General features: G+C 31.9%; 1 protein-coding gene and 1 long non-coding RNA gene across 3 annotated transcripts in view; both read right to left on the bottom strand.

The window, feature by feature from the left end:
- Window positions 1-426: 426 nt before the first annotated feature.
- Window positions 427-6,445, bottom strand: LOC128672203 (uncharacterized). 2 transcript variants are annotated; one of them, XM_064436160.1, is made up of 6 exons: window positions 4,706-6,445; window positions 4,256-4,542; window positions 3,810-4,173; window positions 3,242-3,722; window positions 2,128-2,358; window positions 427-1,536 (listed from the first exon to the last, which is right to left on the bottom strand). In XM_064436160.1, the coding sequence occupies exons 4-6, from the start codon at window positions 3,267-3,269 to the stop codon at window positions 1,292-1,294; spliced, it is 504 nt and encodes a 167-aa protein (XP_064292230.1). In that variant the 5' UTR covers window positions 3,270-3,722; window positions 3,810-4,173; window positions 4,256-4,542; window positions 4,706-6,445; the 3' UTR covers window positions 427-1,291. The 2 variants fall into 2 exon arrangements, 1 of the variants encoding a protein (XP_064292230.1); XR_010369995.1 differs by lacking the exons at window positions 427-1,536; window positions 3,810-4,173 and having other exon boundaries at window positions 1,668-2,358.
- A 1,727-nt stretch (window positions 6,446-8,172) lies between these two features.
- Window positions 8,173-27,191, bottom strand: part of LOC128672204 (uncharacterized) — a 34,280-nt gene continuing 15,261 nt past the window's right edge. Inside the window, exons 2-5 of the long non-coding RNA XR_010369996.1 lie at window positions 16,795-25,874; window positions 12,715-15,760; window positions 11,999-12,061; window positions 8,173-10,257 (exon numbers count right to left, since the gene is read on the bottom strand). This is a non-coding gene — a long non-coding RNA (uncharacterized LOC128672204). The remainder of the gene's footprint in view (window positions 10,258-11,998; window positions 12,062-12,714; window positions 15,761-16,794; window positions 25,875-27,191) is intronic.

Here is a 27,191-nt window from a genome sequence, read left to right on the forward strand (position 1 = left end):
AACTTCTTCCCGTTGTACATTGTTATTACTTTGATATCTGTTAATGAAAATTGTAAAATATATGTTACAGTATTTTAAATTGTTATCTCTATCAATTAATTTTCTAATAGAAATTAATTGTGTTAAATCCTGATGGTGCACACGCGATGTGTTTCCAAAGAAACTTTTACGTTGAATTGAACAAATATGCCATTTCAACGCACTGTGTGCCATATAACATCAGTGTAATATTTACGTCCTGACTTATCGTATCTGATGGTGCCATTGACCTTGTGCTTGAGCTTTTACATTCGTAAATGTCATGATTGATAAATAATTTGTATCGTCCTAAGTTGAATAAGAATTTGTATGCTATAGGTTAAATAATAATTCTGCCACACACTATTTAGATTTTTATTTCATTTTATCTAATTATATATATATATATATATATATATATATATATAGTGCATCGATACAATACACGAAAAAAGATTAAGAATTACAAAATGAGAGTATTTAACATATTTTTGACTAGATCCGACTAGTTATTAGCTGGTATACGACATTTGAAAACCGTACATTCCTAAATATCTATGAAACAACCATTTTGATAAGGGCAATATTTAGTACTAAAACGTTTGGACGAGTTCAAAAATATGTTTATCGTAGCTGTTTTGGACGTTTTTAGTACTAAATAAAACTCAAAGGAGAAGTTATACACGATACAACCCAAATATTGCCTGTTTGAAAGGTAACTTCGTAACAAAGAAGATATTACATTTTCTTTTTTTTACAATGGTGGTTAAGCTTTTTTTATAAAAATCATATTTTTGAAATGGACTTTGTAATCAACTTTCAATCATCGTAAAATGATCCAACTGTATATTTTGGCAATTTTTTTTCATTCTGTAACTTCAGAAAATGATCCCAATTATATCTACGTATTTATCTCGATTATGCATTATACAATTCATCTACGCTATTGTTTTGATAATAAACTATTATTGAATGTAGTATTAATTGTATTATATGTTTTTGTATGAGAGTTAAACAACATTATGCCTAATTCTACTTCTACTTCGTGCAGAGACTTGGCGAATCAGATTTTGTATTATACTCAGACAGACAGTATTCAACTATATAGGTACTGTACTATTCTATTTACCATAGTCTAGATTGATCTATAATGTAATGGGAAAGACCTGGATGAGGAGAGCTTAAGACCGTAAGGAATGGTGTGCATGAAAAGACACTCTGCAGTGGATGTACGATGATTGAAGTACAAGATGCAGCAGTACTAATATTAAATTTAACATTTCTTGGACTTCATCAACACATATTCCCCCGTTTTGGTGACGTAGTACTCCGGCGGCGTGTGGCAATGGTCCTTGTCTGCATAAAGTATTCTTCCTTTGTGCGACATGTTGATTTTCGCCTTACAACCATTTCTTTTTTGAGAGCAATACCAAAGGCGCGGTGAGTGATTCTGGGCGAAGGTATATCCATTAAGCATGAGAAGATTTTTCTTTTGACGGGAAGGTATAAGCTTATAGTCTGTAAAAAAATAACAGCTAATTCAAAATCTGACCATTGATTTAATCATCATAATTTATTTGGATCAAAAAATTTAGTAAAAAAAACTACTAAATCGTGCACAAAATATGAAAATCGTTTTAGTAATACAAATTCAGAGAATGAATTCATTTAATTTCAACCACCATTATTTTCAACATATAATGTAGATCTAAACTATAGATATTTTCTATTCTCCTATTTTGCCGACACTATACAACAATTAGAATTACATGAGGAAAGGGGCACAGATCCCAAATTATTTGTCTCTAATCGTGTGCCGGTTTCTACAAGTATATATTGTATTGAGTAGTCTATGGATAGCCATAGACTACTCTAGTAGCATAGGCTACTCTTATTTCTAGTTTTCTTTGTCTTTATTTGACTAGATTCGACATTGGTTTATGTTACCACAGCCTTTTTTACACCAGCGAATACCGGGCAACGTTTCAATGATAACTTGATTAATATTCTTCTAATATTAATTGATGTAGGTACTTATTGTGTATTATGTATTTTCAGACAATTCTACTGCGCACTGCTAGTGTTAAATTCAATTTCTCTTAGACTTACATAACCTATATTCGCCCAGTTTGTTGATATAGTACATTGGAGGAGTGTGGCAGTGGTCAGTGTCTGCTCGCAGTATATATCCGTTATCAGACATCTTGATTTTGGCCTTGCAGCCATTTCGTTTCTGGGAACAATACCAAAGGCGTGGTGTGTGGTTCTGCGCGAAGGTATATCCATTAAGCATGAGAAGATTTTTCTTTTGACGTGAACGGGCAGGTATCAACTTGTAGTCTGTAAGGTCGACGTGTTGCAATTTACATTAGTTACATTTGTTCAAATAAGTTTGTAGCCATTTGAAAAATACTATATCATTTAAAATTTGACAAGAAAAAGTCCATGTGAAGGTCAAAGAGAGAACTGGTACAAAAACTAATAAAATAGGTAGGTACCCACCTACTTTTAAAAATATTAATTAATTAAATATTGTAACGACGTTCTGGGCTTGAAATCGTGAAGGATATTTTGTGGTCAAGATTATTTACATATTATTAAAATTGCACATTTTTTTTTTAAATTGTTACAGTACAAATAAATTTTAATGCAAAATCATTTTATTCATACATTAAAAATGTTAAAAGCTCATAATAATATCATACTCAATAATGCCTACTTAGTTTTCTTATGATAACCGACTGCCTAACAGTTTCGATTTATTTATGAGTCACGGGCTCCTAGTTAGGAATAATGAAATCTACGATAGTAGGTATTTATCTAATTCCTAATTGATACCAATATAACAAGGGCAAAAAATATCAGCTATAGTAGTATACCTATAGTAGAAAAGAAAATAAGAATTTGAAAGTTCTTACGTAAGTTTTGTAAATGTAAATAAATTGGATAACTGTAAGTCTTTAAATAAAACTTACAAGTGTAAGACTAGCCTTCGATTACAACTTGAGTAATTCTAATGTTATCATGAATCCCTTTGCTCACTGTATAATTAAAATACTGTGTGCCTAAAATAGCTTAATACATAAATCGACAAACATACGATATTACGGTATTCATATTCTACGGTAACGTCTTATGTGTAGAATGATTAATGCTTCTTCGAGATATTGATGGGTAATAGGTTGCCATTCCTTGGGTTAAACTAATTCGCGAACAGATTTACCTTTTGTAGCTCTCTCTCTCTCTCTCATTTTAGCATTTTCCCAGTTTCGTCCTCAGCCGTTGAACGTCGGAACCTAGGGTTCGCGTTCCTACACTCTCCACTTCGCAAAGTTGTCGGCATCACTAGTTATCAGACCATTGGCACGTATATCATCCTTGACGATAACAAGCGAGAATTTCATCTGTTCTCTAATTAGCTTAACTTTTTTTTTCAGATTGACCTTTCGAGCTCTATAGCTCTAAAGGTTCATCTGTTTTACGACCTGTTCGTCAGAACTCATTTTTATTTGTTTCTGTTTCATTCTTTCTTTATATTTGGCCTTAACTTTTTCGTATTATTCGGGATTGTTTTTAATTTTTTCACGTTTGTTTCGATTTCTCCTTCTTTTTGCTTCCCGTAATCTATCTAATTTTTCTTCGTTTTTGCTTCTCTTACTATTCTTCTGTACGTTTTCATTCTCCACTTCCTTCCTTCACTGTATCTAAAAATACATGAAAATTGTATGAAATCAAAGGTATTAAATAACAATATAAAATTGTAGGTCTTAATAAATACATGGATTACCTACCTAATTCACTGTCATTGTGATAAAATTAAAAATTACAACAGTAATACGAAATAAAATGTACTACTTTATCTAGTTACATTTGTTTTCGTATTAATCATATTTATGATACTATATTTCACACGAGTAGATTACAAAGTAGAACAATCTAGAAAGTGCATAAGATCAAATTTCATAATAGGAAATATCTTGATATTTGATTATTCATGATTAATATTTTTCTCGTTATTGCATCATTCTTCATATTTTAACGATTTTTTCAGCAGCATTCTAGCAACTATTTTTATTTTCTCCTAATTGTATTCCACTTGACCTAATTACTTTGAATCCTGCAGGATTCTTATGAATATCAGGAGCTTATGTGGATCTGAAAATGAACCTCATTTCGGTCAATCAAAGACTAGGCAATAAAAGAATCACTCATAATGGAAACATACATCGATACTAACCGTTTTCTTCTTTTTAATCTTTGGTAGCTGCTTTTTATAGCGGTGTGTTGCAAAAATATATCAACATCTTTCCGACTACATGTTTCGTCTGCTTGGTTAATAACTTTGAAAATAAATTCTCGCATGTTAATAAAATTAACGAAAGGTACTTTACTATAGCCTTTTATACCTTTCCACACACACATGTTAAGACATTGGTCGGTAATGATATGGCTCAATAAGAATAGTCCATCAGATTTTAATGTCATTGAGCTGCGTCTATCACACACTTTCAAGAACTTTTCTACCTGAAATATAAGAAGTGAAAAAGGATTTCTATATTACAATTTGTAATGCAAAGTACTTTCTAGTACCTTATAAGTTTAAGACAATACGTGTATAATAAATGCAAAAATCGAAAATGCAGAAATCGAAAAGCAGACCAAACGATCAAACAAACAAACTACGTACCAATGATTTTTCGTAATCCTTATTTCGGAGTTTCTTATCCATTGTTTTCAAATCTTTAATTGATTTTATTGGAAACTTCTCATCAATAACTGCCATACCACTATCCGATTTTAATTCAGGGTCTACTAGAACATTGTATCTCTCTTCTAATAAATTGCAGGAGTCATCAATGTCTAGCATATCACTGTCTGAATTAACTTCAGTCTTTATTGGAGTTCCGATTATCTCAACTAATAAATCACCACATCGGTAAGAGTTTCCCTGATGACCTATAAACGATAAGCATCTAGTATTCGTATTTACAAGAATAAAACCCAAATCGATCTTCTCAAATTGGGTTACTTATGGGGTTAGATAGATAGATAGAGAGATATATAAACTCTTTATTGCATCATTCACAAAGGAGTACAAGTTACAACAAGATATTCAAACATAATGAGTGCAAAGGCGGACTTATCGCCAATGCAATTTCTTCCAGCCAACCTTTGGGTGGAAAGAGACACAAGTAAACTAAGAGGGTGCAGTAAACTTAACAGTATTAAATAAATAGACAAAAAATAAAATATTTAAATAAAAAAGATATAGGAGTAATATATAAACATTCAGACAAGCGTAGATATTGTTGTTATAGATACATATATTGTTATAGATATAGAACAATAAATAATTATATAATATATTAAAGAAGACTAACATAATGAGACTTTACTTGCTTCCTAAAAGATGACAAGGTTTAGGCGTTGCGAATATTTGGGCGTTACGTTGGGGTTATTTATAAATAAGGAAGCTTAGTGTAACGGTAGTGACAAAAGCTTTCATACTTAATTAAAAGCTATTCCAAATATTTACATAATTTTCATGAGTATCATTGAAATTATTCTAAACAGTCTGTATTGTCACATAATAATCTCTAATAGAATTGTTAAAATATCACTAACATTTAACGGCTATTTATTTATCATTACTAGAATGCCCTTCGGACTTTCCCTCGAAATACTCTATCGTTTTCTTTATTGCTGCATTTTTGTGATTATAAAATCTGGTCTTCACAGAAGCAAAACTTGGCATAGGTTTAATGGCATTAAAGCCCATTTTATTATATTCATTGACAGCATCTGCATATATCTGACGAAAAGGCGTGGATTCATTTTTTATCCTTTTTAGACATTCAGTTATTTTTTTCTTAATCTCGTTGTCAGCAGCATCAGCCTGGCATCTGTGCATATTTTCTCTAATAACTTCAATGCCATAAGTAGTAACAGCCGCGTAACAAGAAAAAGTCCTATTGATGCAACGCCAAACAATGTGGCCATTTTTTTTGACTCGGGTTTTCGTAAATCTATAACCTTTATATAGAAGAAGATCGCGACCTCTACTCGAAGAAATAATAGAAAATGGAGCGCTATCAATAACGTTTTCTTCCTTTTTAATACCTGGAGAAAACAAGAAAATGTATTTAAACTCGCTTTAGAGATTTAACTCTGAGACGAAAAATTGAGATAGTATATACAGGTATATAAAAAGCGGTTAATGTCTAGTCTAGTTACACATTACAAAGCTAATATAATGTCGATAGAGATAGTCTGGTGGTGTAGGTGTACCTATGTACTTACGTGTTTACAAGGTTCTGGAGAGACGATAAATTGCGCATACAGCATGGTAATGCTGCATACTGTGTAATAACATAAACAGTCCAAAGGAATTTACTTCTCTAAGAAAAAAATATCGTCAGTTTACAATGAAAGTATTTAATTTATATATTATAATATTATATATAATTTATTAATACTATAGACCAAATTCAATGTTCAATACAAATTCCTTAATTCTAACATTTTAGTATTTTTTTTTAATTAACAACATTCCATCTTTACTCTACAACTAATCTAATATTATGAATGATTTGACTAGACCAGACTATTTTAAATAGTGCAAACATTTTTGGAATGTTGGAAACATTTAAAGTTTTCACCAGAAGCAATATAGATACTACAAATAGTATTTAAGATATTTGATTTTCACCATAAGCTTAAAAGAGATAATATAATACGTTTGAGATAATACTTTTGTTATAATTACGCAATATTAAAACTTTAAATATAGGTAAAATATGAATCTTGTTATTGGTAGATCTAGCTTTTAATATGTTCATGTTTCACCTTTGGAGCTCCCTTCAAAATAGTCCAAAGTTTTCTTCATTGCTTCGTTTTTATAAGAATAAAGTGTGGACTTGACAGAATAAAAGCTAGGCATAGGTTTAATAGCATTGAAACCCATTCTGTTATATTCATTGACGACATCTGTATATATCTCACGAGGGGATGTCGATTCTTGCTGAATCCTTTTGATGCATTCATCAATTTTTTTCTTTATTTCATTTTCTGCTTCATCCGCTTCACATTTATGTGTACTTTCTCGAATGATCTCTGTGCCGTCAACGAGAAGAGTAGCATAGCAACCTAATCTCTTAGCGTTGATGCACCGCCAGTTAACGCTACCTTTCTTATGTGTTCGTAGTTTAGTATATCTGTAGCCTTTATAAAGGAGCACTACCCCTCTACGCGAAGTGATAGTGCTAAATGGAGCTGGACTACTATTGTCCCCTTTACTAACACCTGTAGAACAAAAAATAGTTTAGTAAGTAATTTTTATTACATACATTATAAACCATTTCATTTCATAAGCATTAATTTCAATCATAGGGTAAATAATTGGTCAACCTAAACTCATCATGTTCTACTAGCAAACACGTTACGAAAAATATATCGTTCATAAAGATAATGCTTTACGACTACGTCAGTTCTCTTAGATACTAATACATTGTTTATAAATGAAGTACAAAATTTACTCTGTCGGGCATTCATTCACAAAGCAAAAATATGGAACGAAATTGAAAAAGAAAAGTATGCTAATTTTATTATTATTTTATTGACGATAACGTAATTACATTTTGTACAGTACATAAAACAATTAAATAAACGGGACTTAGCACGAATTTTATTGATTCCCGCAGTATATTCAATAATTATATTATCGATTAAATAGATGATAAATTAATCGGAGATTACTGTGCCACACATGGTGCCTGTCCCAAAAACCTTAATGCGTTTTGAAAAATGTGATATCAGATTTGTCACTTAGTATTTCAACCCCCACTAGGGAGACATTGAATGTTCCCTCACAAAAACTGTTCAACAGCTGCTATTTATTTATCATTATCAAAATGCCCTTCGGACTTTCCTTCAAAATACTCAATCGTTTTCTTTATTGCTGCATTTTTGTGATTATAAAATCTGGTTTTGACAGAAGCAAAACTTGGCATAGGTTTAACAGCACTAAAACCCATTTTATTATATTCATTGACAGCATCTGCATATATCTGTCGAAATGGAGTTGATTCATGTTGAATCCTTTTTAGACATTCATCGATTTTTTTCCTAATTACATTTTCGGCTTCATCCGGTTGGCATACATGTATTTGTTCTTTAATTATTACTGTACCATGAGAAGTAAGTGTTGCATAACAACCTTGGTCGCGCCTGCTGCTGTTTATACAACGCCATACAAGAGTACCATCCTTATTCATTCGAAGTTTCGTGAATCTGTAACCTTTATAAAGAAGCACGTCCTGGCCTCGTTGAGAGGAGATAATGCTAATTAATGCACTATTTTTTAAGTCCTCTTTCTTTGTACCTGAAAAAATCCCTTACATATAACACACAAAAATTTGTTACGGAGAAATAAAATCGACTGATTGCCAATTAATTCCAAGATGTAACGGGATGGATCGGAATAAATTAGAAAGTTCTTAAAAATTATTCTTGGTAAATCGAAAAAATTACGTTGCGCTGCGATGCCATACTTAATACTAATGAAAAAGATGAATGCTGAGGACCTTCGCAATACTACATGATGGTACTTGACGTTTTGTTTTAAAGTTGATGAAAAAAAATTGTGGATCTTCGAAAAATAGTAAATTATTTTATATTAATAAACCACACCTACAATTTTCAATCTTTATTAAATAAAAATGTTTTCTATTTATTTTTTTTATATTCATAAAATCTAGTCTTGACAGAACTAAAACTAGGCATAGGTTTAATTGCATCAAAACCCAATCTGTTATATGCATTGACCGCATCTACATATATCTGGCTACAGGGTGTAGATTCATGCTGAATTCTTTGAAGGCAATAATCAATTTGTCTTCTAATTTCATTTTCAGCTTCATCTGCTTGGCATTTGTGTTTATTTTCTTTAATGATAACTCCGCGACGAGTTGTAACGGTCGCGTGACAAGACATTGTCTTATAATTGTTGCAACGCCATACAAAATTTCCATTCTTTCTTATTAGTTTTTTAGATAATCTGTAGCCTTTATATAAGAGAGTTTCCTCTCGACCCCCTCGACCCGAAGAAAGAATGTTACATGGCGGGTTATTATTATATTCCACCTCTTTTATATCAAAAAAAACCTTAAAATTAGTTTAAGAAAACTGATCTTCAGCAAGTTGGACTCGTGCACTGGAGACTTCGTCACACGAGGTATTCCTCCGTCATTGTAACAGAAGTTACATGCACACACCTTAAAATATTTAACAGACACTTCGATCTGAAATATTTTGCAACTTTCAAATGGTAAAACTTAAAGTCAACCTTAAAATGTTTCTAGTCTTTGAAGAATCCCCCACAAGGGAATAAAAACTTATAATATTTTATTTTTTCCCTAATGTTAGCATACAATCTTATTATTTAAATTTTTTAAAAATATGGTAAAATAACAAACCATTTAATCATTTTCATTTATTTCAAGCACATTACGGGACTTATAAGGGTGAGCTAAATGGAGTTAGTCGTAACATCTATTGGATTATCATTAACTCCTGGGTACCAGAAAATAAGTTACAAACTTAACTTAATATGCCCTGGCGTCTGACAAAAATATAAAGATGCAGTATCATGCATTCGGTGTAGAAGGGAGTAAATTGTAAGCCTTAGAGCATCTTGAAAACTGTGAGTCCAATCTAGTATTGGCCATGTAGTATTTCAATCTACACTGGACGCAGGCAATTCATTGATATTAGAATATTCTCTAGAGGAGTTATCAAAATACTCAATCGTTTTCTTGATTGCTGCCTTTTTTTTATTATAAAATCTAGCCTTGATAGAAGCAAAACTCGGCATAGGTCTTATAGCATTAAACCCCATTTTATTATATTCATTGACTGCATCTGCATAAATTTGACGATATGGTGTAGATTCGTGCTGTACTCTCTTTTGGCATTCATCGAGTTTTTTCCTGATTTCATTATCTGCTTCATCCGCTTCGCATCTATGTGTATTTTCTTTTATTATCTCTGTGCCTTGAGAGGTGACAGACGCGTAACAACCTCGTTCGTATCTACTGTTGATGCAACGCCATACAATGGAACCATCCTTATTTACGCGACGTTTTGTGAATCTATAACCCTTATAAAGAAGCACGTCCTGCCCTCGAGTAGACGAAATGATGCTAACTAGTGTACTATTTTTTAAGCCTTCTTTCGTTATACCTAAAAAATAGATTACACTTTATATACTTTAGATTAGACCAAATATTTTTTTCTTCAAATTTGTACCTTATATCTTCGATTTGCATGTCTTAGTTTACTTTTATTTTACTTTCTTCGACTCTTGTTTATTTTTGAAATATCTCGGAGCCGTAGTGTTTTCAAGCATTAAAATTTTAAAGCATTGTTAAAATAAATAAAATTGTCCATTTAAAATGGCAAAGTTTTAATTAAAACATATTTTTTATTAAAAAAACAATCTTAACCATTTTTAAACCATGTCTAGTTCGTGTCCGAATAGGAATGTTTCCTAGTAAAGTATGCGCATCGTAGACAAAGAAAACCATAGACATAGTTATATGTTCCAATTTCTCTTATAATAATGAGAAGCGCATAATAGAAATTCAAGTAAAACCTACCGCAAACTGCCGGTTAAGCATAATGAATAGTTATCATGTGGCTACGCTAACTCCAGTCTATATTTTTCTTAGTCTTTAAGCTATATGTATATGAAGGCACGTTAGGCTGTTAACATATTGCATACGTATTTAGTAAGCGTTCAACAGTAATACACATATTTAATTACAAGCCAGCAATATACATACACATAAAAATAAGTAAAATAATCCTAATTTAAACTCATTATATTTTCATGTCATTTCGAGTTTGTCAGAAATCACATATTTTCAAAGCGGTTAAAGCGATGTTACCTACTCGATTATTGTCAGCGGTAGCTTATTAGCCCTGTCGACATACACTTCTACGTATTTTTCTTCATGGAATGTTTGTAATTATACAATCTATTTTTAACAGTATTAAAACTTGGCATAGGTTTTTCAAAACCCATTTTATTATATTCAATAACAGCGTCAGCATATATCTGACTAATGGGTGTGGAAGCTTCTTGGTGTATCCTTTGAAAACATTCTTCAATTTTATACTTCATTTCATCACACGCTTCATCTGCCTGGCATTTGTGTGTTATTTCTTTAATAATATCCGAGCCTCGAGTAGTAACAAGCATAGCATTACAAGATATTTTTTTATTCGCGCAACGCCATACATAATCGCCATTTTTATTTTGACGATGTTTTGTGTATGTGTAACCATTGCAAAGCAACAGATCCTGGCCACGACATGATGAAATTATGTTAAACGAATTCATTTCTATACCTGAAAAAAAATCATTTATTTTTACATAATATAATTTTTTCCTTCCTCAACTTCCTTTATATTCCTTTCTTGATGGTTATGTCGTCCTCGTTCCATGCGGTCACTCGGTTGCACAAACTGCACGTATAGTTTTACAAAAACAAATCGATTGGCCGCAATGACGGGGAAGTTGTTAAAATCCTAAATTAAATTCGGTGGGTGGGCGCCAATACTGGTCATAAACCGATCTCTGTTCAAGAGTGGAAGTTGATATAATTCTAAAATATTTTTAAAAGTACGACTAACACGACATGCTGTAAAAAACTATACTTGTATTTAAACAGGAAACAATAAAGGAAATCGTCTAAACTCATGTCTTTATTATTGTAATTATTTAAATAGTTACATCAAATGTGATTAAATTTGTAAGACTAGGTTTATTGATATTGTTGTCTCAACTAGACAATAACAGCGTACGTGTGATAAATAGGTATAAAACTTATAAATGGTTTTAAGAATGGAATGAAATATATACACAAATACGTGAATATAAAACTACTATGGCTATTAAAAAGTCTAGACAAAGACCTACCTACAAGTCACCCACAGCTTCCTTTTCTTCTAGAAATGATGCCACCAGCAATGATACTTGATCCTTAGAGAAAACTTTTTGATTACTACTAAAGTCACAGTATATAATCATTGCACTAATTGCTTTTTAGATTAATAATAAATACATTAGTTATAACATGATTTCACAAAAATTACTACGCCACAATTAAGTACTATTTTTTAACGCCATATACGTTAGAAAGTTACTAAATTCTGTCATCTGGGCGTTTCCCGGTTTCTTCCTTAGCATCTGAACCCAGAGTGTGCTTTCCTACTTTTTCCCTCTACTTTATACGGTCTTCGACAACATTAGCTACATCATACATAGCCTCATACCATTGGTACACATATTATCCATTATAACATCAAAGACAGCAACTAACTATATTATGCAATTATTTTTTCTTCGAATGGGTAAACGACATTGTGCGAGAGATTGCACCATATCCATCATGTTAAAGTATAAGAAATCTATTATTTGATACTCAATTCCATAAGTTTAATCTGGAATTTAAATTATTTTGAGATTTTATTTACAACAAGCTCATCAGACTTCCCTTCAAAATACTCGATTGTTTTTTTTATTGCGAACTTTTTTGCACTATAGAATCTGTTCCTGATGGTAGCAAAGCTTGGCATAGGTTTTATAGCATCAAAGCCCATTCTATTATATTCGTTGACAGCATCAGCATATACCTTGCGAAAGGGTGTAGATTCACGCTGTATCCTTTGAAGACATTCGTATATTTTTTTCTTAATTTCATTTCCAGCTTCGTCCGCCTGACATTTGTGTTCATTTTCCTTAAGAACCACTTTACCACGCGTGTTTACAGTTGCGAAACAAGACAACGTCTTGACGTGGCAGCAACGCCACACGATGTCGCCATTTTTATTTACCCGATTTTTCGTATATCTGTGACCTTTATAAAGGAGAAGCTCATGGCCTTTTATCGAGGAAATAATGGTAAATGGTGCAGTATTATTCACGTCAACCCACATGGTTTTACCTGCAATCAGAAATACATTAAAACAAGCTCGAGGATTTCGGCCAATTCATTTACCCGCACACTAGCGCCACCATCATTTTTACACTAGATAATTGATTTTACTAAATAGTATTATAGATTTCTACTAGTATTAGACAGTTGGACCAAAATATGTCATAAATTAGTACTACTATATTTTTGAACAATGGAAACTATGTGATGTAGGTATGTATCTCGTCTAGAATGATCTCCTGTGGAATTTTATTTTTTAGTTTTCGCTGTTTATTATAAGAAATGGTAACGATGAAAATGTGATTGGGACGCTAGTGAGCAGAGAGCGCCATATTAACGAGATAATATCAGATTTAACTAAACTGTATTTATATAAATTAGAAGAAAAGTCTTATTGAACGAAATAAATTCTTATTCAAGAAAAAGGCCTTCAGTTTTAAATATTTTTAATAAAGACTATGGTAAAAATTACAATAAATATACTTATACTTATACAATTAAATAGTAACAATAACGCTACATTATGACAATGTTTCACTCTTTCTTAATCTCATTTTTTTTATCAGAATTCTCAGATTCACTGTCAAAATATTCCATCGTTTTCCTTATTGCCTTCCGTTTGCGCTGATAAAACGTGGACTTGACGTAATCAAAACTTGGCATCGGTTTAATTGCATTAAAACCCATTCTGTTATATTCATCGACTGCTTCTGCATAAACCTGACGAAATGGTGTAGATTCTACCTGAATCCTGCGCAGACATTCATTTATTTTTTTCCTTATTTCATTATCTGCTTCGTCTGGTATGCACCGATGCATATTTTCACGAATGACAGTTGATTCATGAGTGAAAATTAATCCATTACACGCGGGTCTTTTGACACAGCGCCAAACAAGGTGACCATTTTTTTTAACACGGAATTTCGTATATCTATAACCGTTACAGAGAAGAAGATCGTGACCCCGAGTCGTGGTTGTTACAGTAAAAGGTTTGCAGTCATCAACCTCCTGCTTTATACCTAAAGCAAAATTAAATATTTTAATAAATTCATTAAGTAGCATAATCTTAACTCCTTTACGGCAAATCCGATGATATTGAAACCCGAAGTAAGACTAAGGAAAAGTCAAGCTTGATTAACCCTCTCCAACTAAATAAAATGTATTATTAAAATAACTAAGATAAAATAAATGCAACAACTGACAAATTAAAAAAAAAACATTGATGACAACCATCACACACGCCTTTTAGACAAGACTGTTCTATAAAAGTTTGAATTAGACTAGTCAATTCACAAAATCACAATTTGTTTTTCTATAGTGTTTGTAGACGTTTTAATGTTTATTATTACACCATTGAAAAGATTTACTAAGCTATTTTTTACTTTCTTTTTGGACAAAAACGTTCTAATAATCTATATCTGGAATTGTTTTTTCTTTCTCTCTCTCTCTCCACATTTTTTTGTTGTACTTCTTTTTGTTGCTCTGTGAGATTTTTATTTCTTTTATGGTAATTTCTTTATTAGTAAGTAATGTACCTACATAATATATTATTTATTCAGTATAACACAGGATTCTAATTAAAATGTCTGCTATTACAATTTCTTAATTATTTAATTTAGTATCAGAGCACCCAGACTCACTGTCAAAATATTTCATAGTCTTCCGTATAGCTCTCCTTTTGCGTTGATAAAACGTTGACTTGACGTAATCAAAACTTGGCATCGGTTTGATGGCATTAAAACCCATTCTGTTATATTCATCGACTGCTTCTGCATAAACTTGACGAAATGGTGTAGAGTCTACCTGAATCCTGCGCAGACATTCATTTAGTTTTTTCCTTATTTCATTATCTGCTTCGTCTGGTATGCACCGATGCATGTTTTCTTGAATGACGATTCATGGGTTAAAAGTAATGCATTACAAGTAGGCCTATTTACACAGCGCCAAACAAGGTGACCATTTTTTTAAATTCTGAATGTTGTATATATATAACCGTTACAAAGAAGAAGATCGCGGCCCCGCTCCGTACTAATAACAGTAAAAGGTTTGCAATCGATAAACTCCTGCTTCATACCTAAAGCAATATAAACATGTTAATAGATTAATCAGCTTCATGGGACAGCATTCACAAGAATTGAGTTAACTAATAAGGTTAGTATCTTTACAGGCTCTTTATTTAAAATGTAATAAATCTCTAAGTTGAAATTAGTTAAAACTTTCCATTTAGTTTACAATGATACTAAGACAAAGTCCTTTGAGTTGAGGCGAAGTATATTATGTTACATTCTGTTTTTGTTGCTGATTTTGAGTCCGTGCAAAAGACAGTCCTGCTTTTAGTAAAGCAAGTTTTCTATGTCTGTGGAAACTGTTCTTTAGACTATTGAACTTAGGAAAGCTTTTAATTGTATTATAACCAGTCTTGTTATATTCCACCACAGCGTCTTGGTATATGGTCCTAAGAGGAGTGGGTTCGCTTTCAATCCTCTTAATACATTTCTTCACTATTATCTTGATTTCATTATCTATATTGTTCTGTTCGCAATTGTGAGATTCTTCCTTAAGTATTAATTTGTTCATAGTTGCTATGAATGCGGTACAATTATTTCTTTTCACACATCGCCAACGTATTTGGCCATTTTTATAAACATAGGCTTTTGTGTATCTGTAGCCATTATAAACTAGAAGTTGTTTACCTTTATTTGACTGGATTACTTTGAATGGTGCACCCTCGTAGTCAACTTCGGCTGTAATAATTCATTAAATATAAATTTGAGAATTTTACCAGAAGTCTCTTATGTGTAGCATCAGACATTTCATGACGCAGTGTTTTTTATTCTTTTAAAATTAATAATATAATACTGCTATTATATACGTAGGCGTTGCCTCCATTCCTTTTCATGAAAGCACTTTCATAGATCGCAGCAAATTCAGAGGAAGAATGTTACCAATCGAAGTCCACATGTATCAAATGCATGTCAATTCTCTCTCTCATCTGAGCGTGTTCTCAGTTTCTTCCCAGCAGGTGAGCCTCGGAAACCAGGGTCTGCACTTCGCCAATTAATTCAACGATAATGTTGCTTCTATGAAGTCTATAAAATCAATCAGGCAATACATTTACAACTCTAGAACAAATAAATACTTAAAGGTTTTAAATATATAATACAATCAAATTATTATTAGCTTTTATTACGCCAGACATTTTTTTTTCTATTTACACATCCTAGCCGTATATCATCTACGTATGTGAATGAACATTTCTACAAATGTAAATTTAATATCACTAATAACATAACTTTAAGCTGTTTTCCATATGGTTTCCAAAAACAAATACTTGCATTTTCACTGGCCTCGAAGTCTTATTTTGTATCTTTTGTTGCTGATATTGACAAAACAGAACTTCCTATTGATAATCCTGCTTTTAGCAAAGCGAGTTTTCTGTGCCTGCGAAAAGTGTCCTTCAGGCTATTTAACTTAGGAAAGTTTTTTATTGTATTATACCCTTTTTTGTTGTATTCCAGCACAGCGTCATCATATATAGTCCGAAATGGAGTAGGTTCAGTTTTTACTCGTTCAATACATTTTTTTACTAATATCTCAATTTCATTATTTATAGGGTTCTGTTCGCAACTGTGAGGTTCTTCTCTGAGTATGATTTTATTCATTGTTGTTATGAATGCGTGACAATCATTTCTTCTCGTACATCGCCAACGCGTTTCGCCAATTTTATTAACGTAGATTTTTGTGAATCTGTAGCCATTATAAATAAGAAGTTGTTTACCTTTATTTGACTGAATCACTTTAAATGGTGCACCTTCGTAGTCAACTTCAGCTGTAAGAAATGAAAATGTGAACTCAGCATATGAATACCCAATTTTACAACAATTTATAAAGCAATCGTAAAGCCTGTTACCCCGAATCAGAATAATAAAATCTAAGGATAGCTCATCCATTCAAGGTATATAGGAGGTAATATATAAGGTGTAATAAGGAATCTCACATACATACAGAACATGAAACTTGAAACATAACACTCCTTTTCGGGCAATAGTATAAAAATGGCGAGCTACTAGCAAAAATTTTAAAGTATGCGAGTGAAAACAAAAGGTATTGTCCTTACTCGCACGCTCAAACTCAAAGTCTAGATTGCCCAAAAGAAATGTATTAAAAGTTGAACTAGGCTATACTGAAAAAACACATAATAAAAACAAAATAAGAAATTTATTTAGATTCAATTTATTTACATTGAAAACACACTTTTCGTGTCATTTCTAGCCAGAATACGAGACTGTATAAAACATTAACACATTCAAAACATTTTAAATATTTTTCCTATTAATTATTTCATAAGAAAGTATTACATAATACATTTATAGAAATATCATAACGTATTTTTACTGCAGGGTGACCATCTGCAGCACCTTCACTTATCGTGTCTCTGCTATAGAAAACTTTTTCTTTTGAAAATTTAAAAAGTATATTTTAACTTAACAATATTTTTTACTTGTAGTAAAAACGGGATCAGAACGGGACTGAATCACCTTATTGTCCAGCAACAAAATGCTTGCTCATAATTTGTACGTCAATCAAGACGCTTTTTCTCAGGAACGTATGAGGTATCAAGTTGAAAAAAAAAACAAACACTTGAGTCTACGTAATCTTTTTGCTGTGGAAAAATTCAAACTTGTAAGTGACCGCAATGCTACCTATGAACCAAGTCCCATGACCTAATGTTACCAAATTGAATGTAAGAAAATTACAATTGACAGTTTTTGTATTTATTCTGCCGATGTAGATTCCGATGAATGTTTAGATTCAGCGTCGTCAAAATACTCATAAAGTCCTGCGGTCTGCAACGCGCGCTTTCTATGCCTATAAAAAGTGTCCTGCAGACTACTATAGCTAGGAAACTTTTTAATAGTATCATAACCACGTTTGCAGTATTCAAACACAGCATTGTCATATATTGTGCGGAAGGGCGTAGGTTCATTTTCTACTCTAGTTATACATTCTTTAACAAATACTTTAATTTCATTCTCTATGGTATTTTTTTCGCATTTATGTGGCTTCTCTTTCGTGATTACTTTCCCCATAGTTCCTAAAGAAGCGCTGCAAATTTTTCTTTTTGTACAACGCCAGGTGATTTGGCCATTTAAACAAACTTTGGCCTTTGTGTATCTGTAGCCATTGTAAATAAGAAGTGGACTTCCTTTATTTGATGGGATTATTTTAAAAGGTGCATCCTTATCGTCATATGAATCTAAAATAAAAACAGAAGATAACTTTATTATAAGAATTTACATAATTATTTATCTTCAAATCAGGTGTAAATAAACTTCAATATCGTATAATCGTGTCACGGGAGATGAAATCTGTAATTGCAATAATAATTTTAATAATTCTTTATTTCAGGCACAAGTTGTAACAAAATGAATAAAATAATGATAACAACAAACGTAACGTTACTAATCAAGTTCGTAGTCCTCCAAAAAGACCTCATAGATCGTAGATAATGCCGACGTATCAGCATTTGAAATTGTGTCTTTGAGATTTCTTAAAGCTTTAATCCTTTGTCTATACAACATTGATCTCACACCGGTGAAATTCGGCATTTCTTTAATTAGGTTAAAACCAGACTCATTATATTTGTTCACTTGATCTTGGTAGATACTTCGAAGACTCGCATAAGGTTCTTCTTTAACTCTTTTCATCATTAATTGTATTCTCTTCCTAATCTCATTTTTGACTATACTCGCTTTGCACTTATGCTGGGAGCGTTTCAAAATATTATTTCCCAAAGTACTGATTCCCGCGCTGCATATTTTCTTTTCAGTGCAGCGCCATCTTATTCTACCAGATTTATGTACCGAACGTTTAATGTAACTATATCCATCGTGGATAAGTAGGTCGTTTCCTCTACTTGAAGTTATTATATCTAATTCATTTGAAGTGGTCTCAGGCGGCACGAAGCATAAAATAAATGGTGTTTCTAAAACAAAATCACACAGTTACATAAAAAAGTTGGAACATTATATACATAATCTTAGTGTCTATTTGTTTTCACATCTATAGGTGTTAGTAAAAGAACAACAAAAACTATAAATGTATATAATCCGTTTTCCTACTATTATACTATAAATTAAATATATTATAGATTAAATATAATGCGAGAAAGAAACATAGTAAATTTAAATACGTTAAATACTCATCCTGAGAATGGTCTGCGAAAAGATCAAAACTATAGTCGACATTGACTGTCGATAATTAGAGATATTTCAATTCAATTTTAAACGATTTCAATTTCCTAACTACACAATTCTTTTTTAGGTAATTTTGTCTTTTTTACTTTGTCTCTGCTTCTGTATAAACTTGATTTGACACTACAAAACGGTGGCATCTCTTGGATTTTATTCAAACCAGTATCATTATATTCTTGTACGATCTCCTTATAAATAGAGGTAACAAAGCGATCCGGCTGAATTTGAACCCTTCTCTTGCATTCTTCTATTTTCAGTTTTACAATAGAACGAACATTCCCTATTTGACATGTATGCTTTGTTTGTTTGATAACTGTTGCATACTTGGTTGTGAATCCTCCAGAACATGTATTATCTTCACAGCGCCAAGTTGCTACTCCAAGTTTATCGGTTCCATATTTATTATATTTAATACCTTCATAAATTATGCAATCGTCTTCGATCGAAATTGGACCATAATTATCGTCTACAAGTGTAAAAGGAACTGAAATAAAAAAATAAAAAAACAGATATTGTACGTATAAGTTATTTAGTATATTTTATCAAAACGAAAATATCAGAACGTATGTAATGTTAATAGTTTATAGATTAATTTGTACAAAATTTCAAAATTGAATTTGATCATTTATGTTCCGTCAATCATTTATATGAATCATTAAAACATATTTTTACTTGGTTAAAAGCATTTATTTAACTCTCAAAATACATACGAAATAGTAAAAAATCTGTCGAGATAAAAAGTTATAAAAACAGCATGCATGAATTAATTCGCCTAAAAAATTGTTGATTCGTTACAATACAAATACACCTAGAAAAAAAAACTTAACTATTTAATACCTACAAAGCTTAATACCTACAAAGATTTTAAACGTGATAGTAAGTTCATCTACGAGTAGGTCAGAAGTAAATTCTTAAATATTAAAATATCTGTAATTGATAAGATTGTTACATTGTTCTGCAACAGTATATGGCCAGAAGGTATCCTAATACCTCCTGTAAAATTCTTATGAACTACCACTACACTTATTATATTGTATGTTAATAATGTAACAATTAAGAGATAAGTAATGATACCATCAAATTTACTTTTTCGTAAGCAAATTACGTGAATGTGCACTACATTTACGTAATACCTACCTAATTATAGCAAGCGTTCGATTTTACTTTACATGACTTTACCTACCTCTGTGAGGTAGGTAAAGTCATGTAAAGTAAAATCGTTGATAAATTTAAAACTACCTTACTATTAAATGCAAAAAAAGCAAATTTTTAAAATATGTTAGACGTCTACGATCTACAATGCTATTTAACGTGCTAAAAATTCAACAACCACAATTACTTCCTATTTAAAAAACTTTATAATAGAGAAGAGATCAAGAAGAGAGCTAATATTATGCAAAATAGTTGGCAGTCGTGAGAAATACTAAAAATCATGTACTTAACAATAACTTCATAAACACATTACTTTGATTTCTTTTCTTTAACTTTCATTCTGTATCGGTACAAGGTCGACTTGATGCTTGAAAACTCTGGCATATCTTTAACTCTGTTCATGCCACTCTTGTTGTATTCATCTACAATCTCCTTGTAGATGACAGTAATGGAACGTTTGTCAATTTGGACCCTTTTTTTGCATTCTTCGATTCTCTCTTTTATAACAAAATCGATGTTGCCAGCGGGGCAGACGTGTTTCGTTTGACTGAGAACGGTTGAGTTTTTGGCCTGGAAGCCTCCAGAACACATTAATATAGCACAGCGCCATGTTGCTATTCCGTTTTCATCGACGGCAATCTTATCGTATTTGATACCTTCGTAAAGGAGACGATTTCCCTCAGTGGATACCGGATCTCCATTAGCATCCAGAAGTTCGTATGGAACTGAAATCAGATTAATCAATTAGTTTAAGCTCGAAAATGCTGTTAGTATCTACAACGGATTTAAGACAATTTCCGATTGGCTGATAGAAACACGATGTCGTTTCTTAAATATAAACACTTCAAGACCTTAAATATAAACACTTCAAGACCTTAAATATAAACACTTCAAGATCTTTTGGTAATGATCACATCAATCAGGCAAGCATTTAACTATTTTAAACGAGAACCACAATCTTAAATTATGTATTGAAAATAAAAAAATATGTTGAAAACATTTTGAATCATAAACTAAACATTGAAACACAAATATATTCTAAAAGTCTTTATTAAAATCGGATGCTTCAGAGAACAGTGTTAAACAATACAAGTTAAAATCTAACATGCACATTTAAAAAATACACACATAACTACATGCGAAAGTCATGAATCTTAATTTCGCATGTAATCATCATTTTTACATTTAAAATTGTCCATTATACATGCAGTAATATATAATGACTGAATAATTCCAAAACAAAGCACATACCTAATAAAAAATATGAATTAGGTATACTTAAAATGACGAGACCTGATTTTCAAAAAGGCGGGTTAAGACTTCAAACACAATTTTTACAATAACATTTTCAACAATAAATGCAAAAAATCAATTGTTTGATTATTCTTAAACATAGAAATGACAACATTCGAAATTAAATGAATACTAAATATTTAAACTGACTAAACCAGATTTTCAAAAAGGCGCAGTTACGATGACTTACGTTTAAGTTACGATTTACGTTTAACGTCAATAAAATATAGACGAGCACGAAATTTGCAGGAACTTAATGCGTAATGGTATGGCCATCGACAAAAAGTTCCATACACAGAGGCGCTGTTCATTTTCTGTATGATTTTTGTCGATGGGAATTCGAAATGTTAATAGTATAATGAAAAAGTTCAAATGTCACGGGCCCCTACCGATAAATGGCCAGTAGTCATCTGGCGTTCTTCCAAATTATCGCACTTCATATTAAAATACCGTATAAATACGAAAGTTAGTTGTGAGAATGCATTGATCTGTGTTTGTTACTCGTAACGAAGAGTCTACTAAGACAGATTTTTATGAAATTAAGTACACGAGTTTAATGTAAATTAGAATAGAGACACTAGTATCCCGGATAGTAATTTATAATTTCAATTATTTTGAAATACACCAATAAAGAAAGTTAAAATGTATAAACCAATTACAAAACTGTAACTGGATAGTAAGTAACATTTACTTCATGTTCTTTGCTTTCATCCTACTTCTATATAAGGACGACTTGATGCTAGAAAAATCGGGCATTTCTTTAACTCTGTTCTTGCCACTCTTGTTGTATTCATCTACAATTTCCTTGTAGATAACAGTGATAGAACGCTTGTCAATTTGAACTCTTTTTTTGCATTCTTCGATTCTTTCCTTTATTATAAAATCTATATTGCCAGCGGGGCAGCCGTGTTTTATATTACTTAGAACAGTTGAATTCCTGGCTTGAAACCCTCCGGGACACATAATAATAGCACAGCGCCAATTCGATATTCCATTTTCATCAGTACCGATTTTGTTGTATTTAATGCCTTCATAAAGAATACGATCTCCTTCGGTGGATATCGGATCACCGTTAGCGTCAAGAAGTTCGTATGGAGCTGAAAAAAGATATATTACAATTTCAGTTGCATCGTACATTTTGTAGATGATTTTACTTGAAGCTCGAAAATACAATTATGAATGTTTATTGTTTATAGCTTTATTGTAAACATTAATGCAAAGTTTTTCTTTCATCAGTGTTGATGGGAGCTTGCGAACAAAAACAAGTTAAATAAATCAAACTCATTCTAGCATATGCATATGTTTTTATTTTCAAAAATCCAAATAATTGATCAACAAATACTACGTCTAGCCTTTGGAATATTTTTCTTTATATTTAAAAAATATGACATATTTTTATTACACTTTATAGTAAAATCCGTTCATCGTCCGTTTATACACCGGTGGGGCGTGATTGTGGTTCGTGTTTTCCATGATAATGCAACCGTTGGCGTCTAACTTTACTTGAGCATTACATTTGCCAATGATTCTTTTGGAACACCTAAGATTTTTCCTGTACTTATTTTGGAAAGAAAACGTGTAGCCCTTATACAAAACTACACTTCGGTTGCCATCCGCCATTGTGAGATAAGTTAGGATACCTGTAAGAAATTTGAAAAATCGGAACGGTATTTCCGTAAAGACTAGAAAAAACATTAGTTCAAACAATATCTTACAAACATCGATGAAAGCTTAAATTGAAGAACAAAATGCGCTTCGTTACATTTTTAATTACGTTAAATTTTAAATGCGCGACTAATATTTGCGCCTATTAGGTATCTGAATTATCTTACAAATTTGTGCGCAGACTTCACAGTTTGTAATATAATCCATTTGACGTACGTGTGAACTTCGGTGGAGAGTGATTGTGACGTGTATCTTCCATGACCACAACACCAAAGTCGTTAATTTTCAATCGAGCATTACACTTCCCAACTAGCCTTTTCGAGCACCGAAGGTACTTTTTCTGTTTATTTAGAAATGAGAAACTATAGCCTTTGTAAATAATGATTTGCTTGTTGTTCTCCATTGGTAAATACGTCAGCATTTCTGTAAATACAGGTTATGAAATTACAACATTTAGGTTAGGTATTGTATGCGATAAAAACGTTTAAATGTAATATAATATAAAGAAAATTATATAATGTAAACATTATTAGCATGAACATTTTAACTTTATCGTGAAAACTGACTTCAATTTTATTATACACATAAAAATTATATACTTATTTCCGTTGTATGTTCTGTGTCCACCCTTTATACTTTGGAAGGAGATTATTTAGTATCAAAGCTTGAAATGCAAATTTTACATTTGTAGTAAAAATAGCATGCTATACGAGTATAACAAAAAATTGTAGATGTTTAGAGACCTTCCCTCTTAGGTAATTAAAATATGTTTTGTCACTGTCGCACTTTATAATATTTGCCATTTACAGAAAGAGACAAAACATAATGTAGACAATTCATATTTAGAGTTGATTTGAGTTGCACCAAAAGTTGTCAAACATGACGTTGATTTTAACCGGCGCGTCGTTGACATTTCGGCAAAATGGCATAAGTTCTATAATACTTTGCGATTGTCTGCACATGTTCAAGTTGTCAAAGATGACGGTACAACCCACCCTAAGGATCATTATATTTGCTACGTGTAGTTATTGCCCGTGCGCCAAGGAGAATTATTACATGCTATGCAAATAAAAAAATTAGCGATCATTATTTTATTAACTAAAAATAAAAAGCAACAAAAACACAATTAAAATTAACTACCCAACATTACTAATACGAACATAAATGCACGTGTGATTTAGAGCAAGGCGTCATTGCTTCTTTGTGCTCCGTCAACAATAGGGCAATATTGACAATGTCATCGTCAATTTCAAACCCACGTAAAACGAAGGAGCGTCAACGCCCTGTATCGACGTAACGTAGTACAACGAAGCAGTGAGACCGTCCTATTACTTGTACATAGACCTTGTCATCATGCAACATAATAATATGAAATCTAAATAATTAAAAACAATTATGCCCTCGTGGTACTAAGAATATAAAAAGACACGGCAAGGAAACAAAATACATAGATTGATGTGAGTGATAGACAATTGTTTTTTAGCTAAATCATAATTTTAAAAAAACCTTTGCAAAATATAACTCTGGTGTGATATAATTGCCGGGACCGGAACATGGGAAATTGTTAATTTTATGATTCCTTAGACCCAGCCTCAATAATTCAGAAATGTTACTAAAGTTTTTCAAGAATGTACTATTACATTTCAATATTATGCCTTTGTAATGTTGTAGTGAGCCCTGTTTTTTTATAATTACAGATAATTATTTAAAATTGTCAATTTCATTATCATCAGACAATTTATAATTTTAACTTTAGATACATGAAACATTGGCTAATATGTATTACGAATAATATTGATTTTATTGATTGAAGTGTATTGCCCATGCATTATGTGGAGTTCTAGGAGAAAGATCCTCTCATAGAACTCCTCGAGCTAAATATACTTTGGAGATACAGTTGTCATGCATTTGTTTTCCCCACACTGTGCGAAAATGTTAAAAATTGATTTGTGTATTATATTGTCAAAAACTAACGACTAAAGAAAGTATTGAATAAATAATTTTTTTTTGAACATATACTAGCTACTAGAAACACAATACGTTGACAAATCTCATGTGAGATTGGGAGGTGGCGGAAATCTCACCAAAGGTGGAGGGGAGTCGGAATTTAAAAACCGCGTAACGTTAGTTGTGGATACCCCAGAAGGATCGGTATTAGATCTTAAATTTCGTATCGGAACGGAGTAATATTTGTCACTATCTTCAACATCAACCTTTGCACTAATATTGTCTTTCTTGTCTTCCCAGGGCTTATATATATCTTTCACAATCTGACCATCTTTTGTGATGGTGTATTTAGGAGGATCATGGTTATGCGCCGTATTACGAAAAATGATTTGCCCGTCAGAGTTCAAGGTCAATTTAGCAGGACATTTCCCTCTGAAGTATCTTGAACAAAATAGGGATCTCTTCGTGCGTCCTTTGGTAGAGAATGTGTGGTCATTGTATAAGTACAGTGTATTCCCTTGCTTTGTCATCACCAATTGAAGAAGATCTGAAAGTAATTTGAAAATAAATGATTGAATTTATAAAAAATTTAAACTTAAAAAAACCTCTAATAACTTTTACGTTTTTTTATGCCAAATAAGGTACCAATATTTTAAAAAATACGATGATAATAAAAGAATGGAAATAAAAAGAGAAGACAAATATAAATTTATTCACAACTAATTAAACAATACGAATTATAGAAACACAAATTTAAACATAAAAGAACTGAAACGAAATTGAGAATTATATACCCAGAGAATTGGCTCGAGTTAAGACACCCAAAAGACTGATAGAAAATATACCATATAATATCCAATTTGATAAACAACTTACATTTGAAATAATGATTTAATGTGTATATAACTACACATTTAACATGTAAAAGTAGATTTGTAGAAAGTAAAATAAAGATGCGAAAACGTACAATTCCTCAAATGTAATTTGTGTTGAATCTCTTTGAATTCTAGTTTCTATAGTTTATAAATATTTTAGACCAGGACAAACACTAAAGTCTGAAATACACTCCATTGTCGAATGCAAGTTTAGGTGGAGTATGATTGTGTTTACCAAAAGTCTCAAGAACTCTGGAATTAGAATTGACCCTTAGTCGAACAGGACAGAAAGAAGTCGAACATTTTGAGCACTTCAATGTGGTCTTGTTTCGCCCTTCGTAACAAAACGTGTAATTTTTGTAAAATATAATGAATTTCCTTTTTCCGACTGATGGTAAAAACTGAAGCATATCTAGTAAACAAGAAAAAAATAGATCTTAATTGCTTGCCGATGAAAATATCTCTTTGATGGGAACCTATTTAGTAGATTCAAAATGCAAGATTAGAACCGGGCAAAACACTTCACATACTCACATGATAATGAAAAAAAAGCCTTATATGGAATATGGAATTTAATAAAAGCAATACATGTTTATGAATCAACATAAAATTAACATAATAATGAATAAATTAAAAATACGTTTGACATTTAAATAAATCACCCAAACTCTAACGCGCTACCAGTGGCGTTTCAGTTAAAATTTTGACGATACTGCAGGCTTAATTTCAAAGTTTTCAAACTTTCACCAACGGATAGGCTTTTTCCACTGGACCGTGATCTGCCTTAGATCGTTATAGACATCTAGGGGAGATAACTTATTCTTGTCTTATATATAGTCATATTCTTCATGGCTTAGGATTGAACATATCGTGTAGTTTCTGGGCGTCTCTTGTTAGATGTTAAGAAAACAGATTTAAGTCGCTTTCAACAATAATGTGATTGCGGATTTGTTCTATCCATCCAAGGACGTCAGATTCAGTATTTCTTG

The sequence above is a fragment of the Plodia interpunctella genome, chromosome 9 (assembly GCF_027563975.2).
Source record: "Plodia interpunctella isolate USDA-ARS_2022_Savannah chromosome 9, ilPloInte3.2, whole genome shotgun sequence".
Classification (NCBI taxonomy): Eukaryota; Metazoa; Arthropoda; class Insecta; order Lepidoptera; family Pyralidae; genus Plodia; species Plodia interpunctella.

Excerpts from the sequence above, each read along its gene's own strand:
- LOC128672203 (XM_064436160.1), bottom strand. The coding sequence starts at position 3,269 with ATGAGAGAGAGAGAGAGAGCTACAAAAG. Across the intron at positions 2,359-3,241 it reads GAGAGAGAGAGCTACAAAAG|ACTACAAGTTGATACCTGCC; the intron begins GTAAATCTGTTC and ends TCGACCTTACAG. Across the intron at positions 1,537-2,127 it reads ACTGGGCGAATATAGGTTAT|ACTATAAGCTTATACCTTCC; the intron begins GTAAGTCTAAGA and ends ATTTTTTTACAG.